Here is a 12,430-nt window from a genome sequence, read left to right as displayed (position 1 = left end):
AAGTGCTGGTCCTAGGGCTTGAACTCAGGGCCTGGGCACTATTCCTGAGCTTCTTTTGCTCAAGGCTAGCACTCTATTATTTGAGCCAAAGTGCCAGTTATGGCATTTTCTGAGTAGTTTTTTGGAATAGGAGTCTCACAAACTTTACTGTCCAGGTTGGCTTCAAACCATGATCCTCAGATCTCAGACTCCTGAGTATAGCACTATAGACAGGAGCCACTAGCACCCTGCTAATTAGCACTTTTTTTTTGTCAGTTGTGGGGCTTCAATTCTGGGCCTGGGTGCTGTCTCTGAGCTCTTCAGCTCAAGGCTAGTACTCTACCACTTGAGCCACAGTGTCACTTCCAGTTTTCTGGTGTTTATTGAAGAGTCACAGATTTTCCTGCCCAGGCTGGTTTGAACTGTGATCCTCAGATCTCAGCCTCCTGAGTAGCTAGGATTACAGGTGTGAGCCATCAGTGCCCAACTAATAAGCACTTTTTGAATGCTGACTGTAAACCAAGGCCCTCAGTGAGCACCAAGGAATATAGTAGTGACTAGAACCCACTGGTCCTTATGCGTCTACAGCAAAGAACTCTTAACTAAGCCATTGTCTCCCCATTAGCAATGAACATACACCAAGCCTTTCTGTATTTTGTAAAGTGCCAGAGGCAGAGCAGGGACAGAGACTAAGTGGTCCCTACTCTACCAGATCTCATCTGACTGTTGCACTACAGACCACTTCCTATTTGTCTGACTTAATCAGCCCCACCGGGACCCCCATTCCCATCTCTGGGCTTCTGACCACAATGGTTCTTCTGACCACAATAGTTCTTCACCCATTCACCAGACCCACCATTTCAGGCCTACCAACAGACAAGTCCTCCCTGACACCCCTACCGAGAGGACTCCCAACCTTACCTGGCCTGCAGTGCCGGCTACCACCATCTGGGCTGTGTACTTGCAGAGTGCAACCTTCTGTACACCAAGCCGGGGATCATCACTGTAGGGGTCAAAGCAGCCCACCTAAGGGGACAGGAAGAAGTGAGGACACCGAATAGAGCCAGGAGCAGCTCCTCAAGGCCAAGGGAAGAGGTATACCTTGCGGAAGGGTGGCCAGTCATCCTCAGCAGCCTGGCCCAGGCTGTCAGCATGTTCACAGTCTGTCTGGAAAAGGCCAGCCGTGCTCAGTTTGTACAGTGGCCGCAGAGCCACACCAGAAGCATCCCAGAACCGCACGGTGCCATCCTCATGGCTGCAAGGAATGGCATAGCAGGGTCACCCTGGAAGGCTTACACACCCCTTCATCTACTCTTCCTGCAGCCATTCTGAGCATTACTGAACATGCCCAACACTGGCCAGAATCCTACTGAATACACCAAGCACCTCCCATGTAAGTCAAACAGGTGCTTACAGTATGCCAGGCTACATTCCTAATACATACCTAAGCCTTTCAAAAGGGTTGGATGATGTGGAAATGACCACTTTGACAGTCAGGAGATGGCAGAAGCAGAAACATAAGGAATAGGACTAGGAGATTCTGCCCCATATAAGGCACCTAGCAATTAGGACTGGTGCCAGGAATCCCAGGAAGAACGTTACAGCCTCAGGTGGCCATGAAGGAAGAGCAGCAGGGAGGAGGAAATGGGGAGAGGAAGGGAGGAAAGAGCAGACGAATCTAGGACATAGCTTCAGGACATAGCTGTAGAGCAAAAGTGGCAACCTTGGACAGTATGGGGGAGTCCAGAGCCAAGATATGGGAAGATGCAAGAGTGGGGTCTGGGTGGGACTCACCCCAGTTGAGTGAGAAACCCAGAGCAAGTTCCCAACAGGAGAGGGCTGTAAGGTCCCAGCACAGACAAGAGGGAGGGGCAGGGCAGGAAGTAGGGCCTGAGTCACCAGGCACGTCAACACTCAACAGGCTGGGTTCTCCAGCACCTGCCTTGGGCAATTGGCGTGGGCCAGCCCAGATTTTCCAGTCGCAGGCAGGCAGGCAGGCCAGGTAGGTGGAGCCCTGGGGTTTGTTGAAGCTCAGTTCCATGAGGCAGACCAGGGTGGGGCTTTGAACCAGGATCTAGGGAGGCTTCATACAGTCCTCCTTGAGTAAGGGGGATAATCTGAACCTGCCAGGTGCCAGGTCTGAGTCACCTGATATGTCAGCACCCGCAGGGTTCAGGGATGACAGGAATACAACAGGCCTAGTGGGTATAGGGCCTCACTTGCTTCCCTAACACTTACCCTGTCAGTAGCAGCCCTCGCTGTGCTGGCTCCAGGGCCAGGTTCCTGCCCCCAGTAATGGGCCAGCTCTAGGAAAGAACAACAGCAATGTGAGCTCCAAGTCAGGTCTCCCTTCACCCAGGGCATGGCGCTCAGAGCTCCCCTCCCTGCACCCACAACAAGTGCGCCACAACCACCAGCAACACACTCCCTTCCACATTGCTGCAGGACATCCACACTCACCGAGGCACTAGAGGTAGACTGGGGGCTCTGCTGCTCACCAGCGCTCACAATGCGGGCCCACAGCTTGCTGGGAACATTGGCCACATGGGCAGAGCAGGTAATGGCAGAGGAGTGCAGTGGGGCCAGGTAGGGAGCCGGCACAGCTGGCCAGCCAGGAGTCTGCAGGTCCAGCACCACCAACTCCTCCTCCAGCAACACAGCCAGGGCCTGGGGATCATCGAATTCTGTGGAACAGAATGGGTAAGCTTGGCCACAGGCCTCACACAGCAGGCTGGGGTTAAAGTGGGAGGAGACAGGGCACACACCATCGTCAGGCCGAGTGTTGTGAACTGTAAAGAAGTCAATGATGCGGGAGGTGAAGTCCAGTGTCACCAATGTCTCAGCTCGCATCACACTCACACAGTGGCGGTCACCATAGCTGGCACGGGGCATGCCACCACTGAAGATGATAAAGTGGCCCCTACAAAGGAGGTCATGTGAGCCAGGTGCTCTGAGGGTGCAAAATGCATACCCAGCAAAGGCTTCACCACCAAGTGCCCAGTCTACCCTTCCAGCCCCCAACTCTACCACTCCCTCAACTTACCCAGATTCACAGTTCAGCCACAGAATCTTGTTGATGGCCTTACAGGGAAAGGGGCCTGGTGGAGGGGGCAGCATCAGACCTTCTATTCCTAAGTCTACCTCCCAGCTATCTCCTGTCTCTCCACAAGGGGAAGGCCTTACTACCCAGCCATGCCACCCCCAGGGTTTCCCTTTGCGTATTTGGCTGGGCAGTGTCCCCATTGGGGCCAGGCAGCCCTCTGTCATTTATTTACAGGTTCAGGCCTCCCTAGTACTCACCATAGGGTGTAGTGGCCACTGTGGGCTGCAGTGTCGAGGAGCTGTCAGTCTCTGTGGACCAGATGGCATAGCTGCCATCACTGTGTGAGCTGATGACGGTGCCGCCACCACGCCCCCAACACAGGCTCTCCAGCTGCTGTGGACAGGGCAGGAGGATGAGTTAGCAAGTATGTGCAGGGGCCCAAGTTGAAGGACACAGGCCTCACCCACTGACCTGGTTTCCCAGGAAGACATGATCCACACACCGCGTAGTCTGGTTCCAGATGACCAGAAGGCCCCGGCTGTAGCCAATGAGGATCTTGCTGGGGTCTTGCAGGTGTCGCTGGAGTGACTCCACAGGGCCCAGAGCCTTTCCGCATCGGTAGTCGTCTGGCACACTGCAATGCAGGCTCCAGTGAGTCAAGAGAACTTCCTAGACACGGGGAATTCTTCCTACCTGCCACTTACCTGCGCAGAACCTCATCTGGGTGGAGGGCTTGCCCTTCAAATAGTGTTAGGGTGGTGACATCCAGAAAGAAGATGCTGCCGCCCTCAGTTCCCAGAACTGCTGTGTCACCATCAGCCACCAGCAGGACCACTGTGATACGAGTGAGGCTGGCTGGGGTACTACAGGGGACAAGAGGAAGGGATAAGGTAGTCATCTCCCTGCTTTGGAGGGAGGGGTTGATCCCTTATTGCTAGCTCATTCCTGCCCCTCTGCACTCACAGGGCCTACTTACAGTGCAGGCAGGCACCCCAGGAGGGCGATGATGCAGTGTAATTAGCCTGCTCAATTATTCATCAGGATGTTGGCAGGAAGAAGGATAAAAATAGGTTCCCCAGGTCTTGGAGATGGACTGGCTTCTCTCACCACCATAAAGCAATCAGGACATCGCCTCACCCAGAACCATGACAGACGAAGCCTCCCTAAGCCTTCTACCACCAGTCTTCTAGACACTTCATGACTACCAGACGACTCAGACGGTCCCTGCCAGCAGAGGCTGAGATTGCCCAGGAACATGCTCCTGGATAAGAACTTCCCCATTCCAGCCATTTCCAGCAGGGCTGGGAAAAGAGACTGTATTCTCACCTAGAGGCCAAGCCCATTCCATGCACCTGGGCTATCTTGCCAGCACCAAACCTATCCAAGAGGATACTCCTTGCTCAAACTTGTCCATTCACCTGGACACACAATGGCCCATTCCCTACCTTAGCTTGGATTAAACCCTATCCCAAGCCCACAAACAAGCCCATCACTACAGGGATCACAGCACCAGGCTGCAGGTCCAGGGAGTTTGGCATATACCTTCCTAGGATTCCCAAAACTAAAGGCTCCTGCAGTCAGTATCACAGACCTGACTTAGTCAGAACCTCACAGCAGACCCAAAAAGTTCAGAGCATACCTTGGCCAAGCAGAGGCCAGGCTGTGTCCTGCTTACGCAACTCCTCCACAGAGCCAGTTACCACAGCGCTCCCTATCCCTCCTGCCCAGTGGCTGGGCCCTGTCAAATGGTCCAGTACCTGGCACTGTCAAAGCTGGGCCGGCTGGGTGGCTGGAAGCTGAGGGCTTCCTCTAAGTGGGCACAGCCATTATGGTGGATGATCTCCCAAAGATGCAGGCTGTTGTCATCCAGCAAGGTCAGGAGGCGGCCCTAGTAGATGAGCAGAGAGCAAAACAGCTAGCCAGGAGGGGTGGATGGAGATGGGGAACCACGGGAACTGGCAGGTAGGGACCAGAGCTCACCCGGCCATGTAGGAAGTGCATCTGGGTGACAGTGGCTGTGTCTCGGTGCAGGCCTGTGAACTCCACACCAGGTGCTCCGTAACTGAGGGTAACTATCAAGGACAGAACCATGAAGGACAGGACAGGAAACTGCCACAAGGGAGTTACACAGGCCCACCACTTCCCCAGGATCATTCCCATGGGCACTGCCCATCTAAGGGACCCCCAAGCCACAATGAGGATCTCTCCCCAAATAACCTCATCCTACACTCCTAAAGCACATTTGGTCTTAGTTTTAGGTTCCACACAGCCCTGTGGCTCCTGTGAGTCTAGCACTGCTACAAGACTTTCAAGCGCTCATTTGTAAAATCTGCTAATGATTCCCACTTGTACAGCTAAGTCAGATGAGCTAAGATCCAACAGCTGGTGGTTCACACCTGTAATCCTAGCTACTCAGGAGGCTGGGATCTGAGGATCAGAATTTGAAGCCAGCAGTAAAGTCCGTTATCTTAGTTCCAACTAACCACTAAAAATCAAGAAATGGAAGTCTAGCTCAAGTGGTAGAGTGCCAGAAAAAATGCTCAGGGATAGTGTCCAGGCCCTCAGTTTGAGCTCTGGAAAGACATACACATACAAAATCAAAACCTACCTGGAGCTGGGAGTCAATGGCTCAAGCCTGTAATCCTAGCTACTCAGGAGGCTGAGAACTGAGGATTATGGTTCAAAGCCAGCCCAGGCAGGAAGTCCATGAGACTCTCCAATTAACCACCAGAAAACCAGAAGTGGTGCAGTGGCTCAAGAGATAAGAGTGCTAGCCTTGAACTGAAGAGCTGAGGTCCAGAGGTCAATCCCCACAACCACCACCAATAACCAAAACCAAAACCAAACCAAACCAAAAAACACCTGAGCACCAGTGGCTCATCCTATAATCCTAACTACTCAGGAGGGTGACATCTGGGGATCGAGGGTCAAAGCTAGCCTGGAAAGTCCATGACACTTTTTTTTTGTCATTTATGGGGCTTGAACTTGGGGCCTGGGCACTGTCCCTGAGCTCTTTTGTTCAGGCTGGCCCTCTGCCACTTTGAGCTACAGTACCATTTCCAGTGTTCTGGTGGTTAACTGGAGAAAAAGAGTCTCATGGACTTTCCTGCCCAAGGTGGCTTTTAACTACAATCCTCAGCTCTCAGCTCCTGAGTAGCTAGAATTACAGGTATGAGCCAGCAGCAACCAGCTATAGTGAAGAGATTTTGTCCATCAGAGTCCTGAATTCATGACACTTTTTTTTTTTTTTTTTGCCAGTTCTGGGGCTTGAACTCAGCAAAGGTCTGGGCACCATCCCTGAGCTTCTTTTGCTCAAGGCTAGCACGCTACCACTTTAGCCACAGTGCCACGTCCTGCTTTTTCTGTGTATGTGGTACGGAGGGATGGAACCTGGAGCTTCATTCATGTTAGGCAAACACTCTACCACTAAGCCACATTCCCAGCCCATGACACTCTTATCTCTAACCCCAAAAAAAGCCAAAAGTGGAGGTGGGTCTTAAGTGGTAGAACATCAGCCTTGAATGAAAAAGCTAAGGGACAGATAGTTCCCAGGCCTCAAGCTCAAGTACTGACATGGGAAAAAATTAAAATAAAAATTACCTTAGCTCTGGCCCTAGCTATGCTCCTCCACTGTCCATCTTAGCACATTTGGAATAGGAGAGGGTATGAGACTTGCTTCAAATTCCCAGTGCCAGAGCCCAGAGTCCACAACTCCAGGGTTGATGGTGGTTGGCAAGGCCCGAGGGACCAGAGGAGAGTTGAGGGAAGGGTCAGCAATGTCCGTTGCCCCAGTGACAAGGCAGGAGCTGTTGCCTGGAGCTTAAGCTAGGACTCCCTGCAGGAGCCTGGCAGGGAGAGAGGAGGGGACAAAAGAAGAGGCAGGAGTAGCTGGACGGGAAACAGGGTTGCCAAGGAGATGAGGCCAGCCTCACGGGAGTGTATGTGTATGTGTGTGTGCGCGCGCGTGTGCATGTGTATGTGTACATGTGCCAATCCTGGGGAATCAATCTCAGGGCCTGAGTGCTGTCCTGAGTTTTTTTGTTTTGTCAGTCATGGGGCTTGAACTCGGCCTGAATGCTGTCCCTCAGCAATTTGGCTCAAGGCTAGCACTCTACCACTTGAACCACAGCGCCACTTCCGGCTTTTCTGTTTATGTGGTGCTGAGAAATGAACCCAGGGCCTCAAGCATGTGCGGCAAGCGCTCTACCACTGAGCCACCTTCCTAGCCCCTGTCCCTGAGTTTTTGTGCTCAAGATAAGTGCTCTACCACTTGAACTACAGCTCTACTTCCAGGTTCTTGAGTTTACTGTAGAGTCTCATGGACTTTCCTGCCTGGGCTGGCTTCAAACTGCAATCCTCAGATCTCAGCCTCCTTCGTAACTAAGGATTACAGGTGTGAGACACTGGTGCCCAGCAAGGGTGTCTTTTAAGACTAAGGCTGGCCCTCTCCAGCCTCAGTTTCCCAACTCCAGGGACTCCAGGCTGTGAGAATTTAAAGAAAGAAAAGCAAGGTCCCGTTCCCCAGCTCTTCTCTGAAGCTGTGTCCTTATTTGTTCCTCTGTGAGCATGAAGAGTGCAAGGATCCTCCACAGGAGGGGCTGCTCAGAGTGGCTGACAGCAAAGCCCTTGCAGACATGGAGACACAGATCTCTGTGTCATGGAGAAAAGCTGAAGGGCTATACCTGTGGAGGTGGCACAGTGCCCCAGGGTGGGAGCAGTAGGCAGGATATGGGGCCAGGGGCACTGCCCCATTCGCCCTCATCAGTGCCTCAAGACCCCTGGAAGAGGGGACATTCCAGCTCAGCCATGCTCCCTAGAGGAGACAAGAAGCTCACAAACCACTGGCCCTTCCAGATCAGTGCCCCCAGTGCCAGGGCGAGGAGATTCCACCCTGCAATCCTCCCCTTCCAGGAGCTGAGTTATTTCCTGCCAACCAGAGAACTGAGACCCAGAGCACCCCAAAGGGACAAGTGAGGGATGGTCATCTTCACCATGTAGCTGCCAACTAGACTCAGCACCTCAGTTTCCCGGAGAGCATTTGGGCTAGGATTCCCAGGGTGGGTAAGTATGCATTCAGCTGCCTGCTAGCCCAGCTTCCCCCCCAACCCTGGCCTGGAGGAAAATGCCTGCTTTGTACAGCTCACACAGCCCATTGTACAGCACCAGAGGCTAGGTGGGGGCCGTGCTGTGCTCACCATGCTGAGCCTGGCACTGCCCCATCCCCTATGCTGAACACACATGTCTCCACATTTGCACACACACGTGTGAGTGCACCCACTCACCAAGGCCCCCAGTCTACCCGTCCCCTCAATGGTTGTCTTGGCCCAGTGCCCTGGCCCAGTTGCTGGGATGATGGCAGTGTCACCTAGGAAACTGGCTGGCCCAAAAAAATTAAGGGACAGCTGTGGCCATTGCAAACTAACCCTCCATCACCCACCTCCCAGCAAAAAGACCCCATCATCTACAAGAGGAATTGTCCTAGGCTTGTTAGACACACAGAGCCTACCTCCTTAGAGACTCCAGCATGCACTGTAGTCTTTACAAAGTATCTGACAAGGCCAGACCCCAGCAAACAGGAAACCACATACAGGTAGTCCTAAACCCCCCAAACATCACAACTGCAAAGGATACATCTTGACAGCCCCAGATCTGGTGCCAATAGCCATGATTCGAAGTTCAGGGTCAAAGGCCAGGGCGCTAGGCTGGTTGGGGAATCCATGCTCCACCGTCTGTGGAAGAAGGAAGGGCTGCTTGAGACACATACACCCAGACACTGCTGTCCCACCTCCTCACTCTCCATGCCTCAGTGTCTTCAACTGTGAAATGGGTGACTGTGCCTCAGTCTGTAGAGAGGTAGTTGAGTCCTGGGCTCCACTATGACTACATGTGCAGCCCAGAAGCTCTCCACTTGCCAAGCCCCATTCTCCTCAGAGCCCCTATCACCCCACAAGGCACAAAGTCTAGCAATGAACAGAAAACAGGCTCAAAGGTACAAGCATTGAAGAGGATCCCTGTCCCTTAGGTCCTACATACACAGATTAAACTATGGTGAGGAGCCACACTAACTAAATTCCCCTATGAAGGTCAGAGATCAAAGTCAGCACCCAGGCCTACCTAGGCAGAGCAAATCTTGACATCCATTTAGCTATAGGGAAACTGAGGTGCAAAGACAGGTCACTTCCTGCCTGGCCCTTAAAGGGGTCATCTCACTTGGGAACAGCCAGACAAGAATCTCAGTCTATTACCAGGGGGGAGGACTAATGCCAGTGTGGCATTGCTGCTTCCTAGCTCTCTACTCCCTACAGGGCTTAAGTCTCAGCTTAGTGCAGCCTTCTTCCCCCTTTCCCCAACCACCAGGCTTCCTTTGGCCTGGCTGTTTCCCTCCATTTGCCTACCTACTGAAGAGCTCTCACTCATACCAAAGGCTGGAAGGGCCTCATCCTGAATACCAGTGTGGGACACACAAGGAACCACTGCCTATCCTCACATCAGGTGTGGTGGCACACACCTATCAATTCTAGTACTCTGGAAGCTAAGGAGGAAGGACCTCAATTTGAGGCCAGCTTGGACCAAATAGGGAGATCCTGTCTCAAAACAAAAACAGGAAAACATCCTAAGCCTGTCACCTACCCTTAGCCCATCCAGGTGGGGACTTGAGCTGCCTTGACAGGGCCTAGCTGTGTGGTCAGGGCTGATGACAGTACTCTCTAGCCTGCTTCCACTGGGCCCTGGCAGGGAGACACCTGAGAGTTGAGGAGTGGGGTTAGAGTTAGGGGGCTTCCCTTTACCACCAACATTGTTATGCCCTTGATGGGCGTGACTATATCTAGTAAGTCTCAGGCTTTGGCCTAATGCCCAGCAGATAGAGCATAGATAACAATTATACTGCAAATCCCCACAACCTGGAGAGGGCCCCACTTGGCTCTACTTGACAGAAGAGATAAGGCTAGGTAAGCTGTCTAGCATCTTCATCCTTCACATCCCCAAGTCTAATCCATTCCTGAGCTCCATTAGCTCAGCTGCAAGAGACACACAGAAGTCACTCAAGGTAGTGTAAGTCACTCAAGGTAGTGTAAGACCCTCCTCCAGACCCCATCACCACCTGCCTGAACTAATGCTCCCCACACAGAAGACAGAAGGAGTTTGTCAACACCAGTCAGCTGGGCCTTCCAGCAGGTCCCAGCTTACCTAGAGTCCAAACAAATCCTTACCTACGGTTCCTATTCTGCCAGCATTACTCACTCTGAGACCTCCAGGCTCACCTGATTTAAGCCCCAAGGCCCCTGTGCTTCCCTCAATTCCAGATACTGTCCCTCAGCTCCAGGCTCTGGAGGGTTCCTACTCAGTACTCAGGAAGGAAACAAATGTTATAATATAGACCTGGCTACAGAACATAGCCACACCTCACCCTGCTCTGATAGCCACAGCACTGGCCACCATATGAGCTACTTCTTCAGACTTCCTTTTTTATCTTGGATTTTCACTGTTTTCCCATTGAATACATCAATGCTCTGAGTGGAAAGACACACATATCCATTTTTGTCTCCACTGTGTCCCTAGCACCAAGGGGTAAGGGCTCCCTATTATGTTGACAAAAACTGCACATTCTACAGGCAATTTGTAGGCAGGCTGGGATTTGAACACACCCAAAGTCTATGACCACCTCTGACCAGCATCCAGAACTGACTTCAGCTTTACCTCTAATCTCTATAGGTCCCTACTGTACACCTCAATCTGCTGCTTAGGAAGTGACACATTCCAGCCTTCCTGAAGGGATCATTCTCCTCTCTCCTCAGGGGCAAACTTTCACAGCCACCCCAGCAGAGGAGGTATCTCATCTTCCTGAGGACCCCTGCAACTCCTCAGACTTCTGGTAGCCTCTAGGTCAAGAAGTGTGAGGCTCCTGGCAGCCCCACCACTACCTCCCAGGACCTACGCAGGAAAAACTGCCTGCCTGAGACATTCCAGAGCCTCCCCAATAATGCTCAGGGCAGCCCAGGGCCCCTGGGATCTGCTGAGATGGCAGCAACCCCTCCAAAGCTCCCTGCCACTCTAGGCTAAGGTCTAACTCCACCAGGGAGCAACTCCAGAAAGACTCAGAACAAGTCCTCACTACCTCTCTGCACTTCAGTTTTCTCTCATTTGTAAGGGAGGTAACAAATCTCATCCTAAACACCAGGCAGAAAGACTGTGGGGTAAAACTGAAGGCCAGCTTCACCACCAGGAAGAAGTTAGCAAGGGGCAGGCTTGGGGCCCCACTATACCCCCAACAGTGCAGGGGGAGGTAGGGACCCTCCTGGGAAAGGAAGACCAGTCTTCCACCACCATCCTTCACACCAGGTTGGCTGGTCCATGTGGTATAGGGAGCCAGAACCCACAAGGAGGAAAGTAGCCCCTATTTCACGGCTGGGGAAACTGAGGTAAAGCAGTTTGAAGTGTAACTGGCTACTCAATCAAGCACACTTTTCCCCATCCCACCCCACCCCAAGAATAGGACCCCAGTCAAGACAAGGCAAAGCAGAGCTCGGGGCCGTGGGGGGAGGGGAAGCTCCGCTGAGGGAGTTCCCAACCCCACCCCCTGCTTCTGCCTCCACCCCTCACCTCTCTAGTAGGCCCGGTGCGAAAGCAAAACAAAACCCAGCCCTAGGCTGTGTTCCAAGGGCCCCAATAGGGGCCACAAAGAAAAGGGATAAAAAAAAAACTAAGAGATAGAGATGGCGATGAACCCTACAAAGACGGAGACCCACGTAGGGAGCGACGGGAAAGCCTGAGACAGAGAAAAATGAGAGAGAAAGCGAGACAAGGAAAGGGACAAGAGATACGCAGGGAGAGAGGGAGACCCTCATCCCAGCACGCACACGCGCGCACCCGCACACGCGCGCGCGCACACACACGGCACAGGAGCAGGCGCCAGAGAGGGAGGGGCAGGGACGCAGAGAGATGCGAAGAGTGGCACTCGCGACCGAGACACGCAGGGACGCGGACGGCCAGGGACGCACAGGGCGAGGGCCGGGGCCCGGAGGCCCACAGAGAGCCGCCGAGGCGGGCAGGAAAGTCAGCGGGACCCAGGCGCACCCGGAGTCCGAGAGCCGAGCAGGGGAGCCCGCCAAGGGGTTCCGCCCGGGCCCCCACCACGCCCCAGCCGGGAGCCCCCTCCCTGGCGGCCCGACGTGGCTCCGGCCCCCAAGCCGGGGCCCCCGGCCCGCCCCCTCCGCCCCAGCCCGGGCGGCCTGCCACACCTTGTTGAAGGCAAAAAGCTCCTGTTTGAGCTTCTCGCGCTGCGGGTCGGCGCCCTGCCGCCGGAACCGAAACTTCATCATCTTGCGCCCGGCTGCCGGCGCCGCGCCCGCCGCCGCCGCCGCCGCCCGCAGGATACGCCGCGCGGCCCCGCCGGTCCAGAGGCGCGGG

General features: G+C 53.8%; 1 protein-coding gene across 3 annotated transcripts in view; it reads right to left on the bottom strand.

The window, feature by feature from the left end:
* Positions 1-12,430, bottom strand: part of Llgl1 (LLGL scribble cell polarity complex component 1) — a 20,038-nt gene extending 7,608 nt beyond the window's left edge. For 2 of the 3 annotated variants that reach the window (XM_070027571.1, XM_070027572.1), the window contains exons 1-13: positions 12,262-12,430; positions 8,654-8,751; positions 5,003-5,084; positions 4,780-4,910; positions 3,727-3,885; positions 3,494-3,656; positions 3,280-3,415; positions 3,023-3,077; positions 2,745-2,899; positions 2,440-2,663; positions 2,218-2,285; positions 1,081-1,234; positions 901-1,005 (exon numbers count right to left, since the gene is read on the bottom strand). In XM_070027571.1, coding sequence (XP_069883672.1) covers positions 901-1,005; positions 1,081-1,234; positions 2,218-2,285; positions 2,440-2,663; positions 2,745-2,899; positions 3,023-3,077; positions 3,280-3,415; positions 3,494-3,656; positions 3,727-3,885; positions 4,780-4,910; positions 5,003-5,084; positions 8,654-8,751; positions 12,262-12,342 — 1,611 coding nt within the window. In that variant the 5' untranslated portion in view covers positions 12,343-12,430. The remainder of the gene's footprint in view (positions 1-900; positions 1,006-1,080; positions 1,235-2,217; positions 2,286-2,439; positions 2,664-2,744; positions 2,900-3,022; positions 3,078-3,279; positions 3,416-3,493; positions 3,657-3,726; positions 3,886-4,779; positions 4,911-5,002; positions 5,085-8,653; positions 8,752-12,261) is intronic. The other variant, XM_070027573.1, reaches the window with a different exon arrangement.

This window comes from Dipodomys merriami, unplaced genomic scaffold, assembly GCF_024711535.1.
Source record: "Dipodomys merriami isolate MVZ:Mamm:240054 unplaced genomic scaffold, mDipMer1.0.p SCAF_19, whole genome shotgun sequence".
NCBI classification, from domain to species: Eukaryota; Metazoa; Chordata; class Mammalia; order Rodentia; family Heteromyidae; genus Dipodomys; species Dipodomys merriami.
This window is presented reverse-complemented; position numbering and strand designations above follow the sequence as displayed.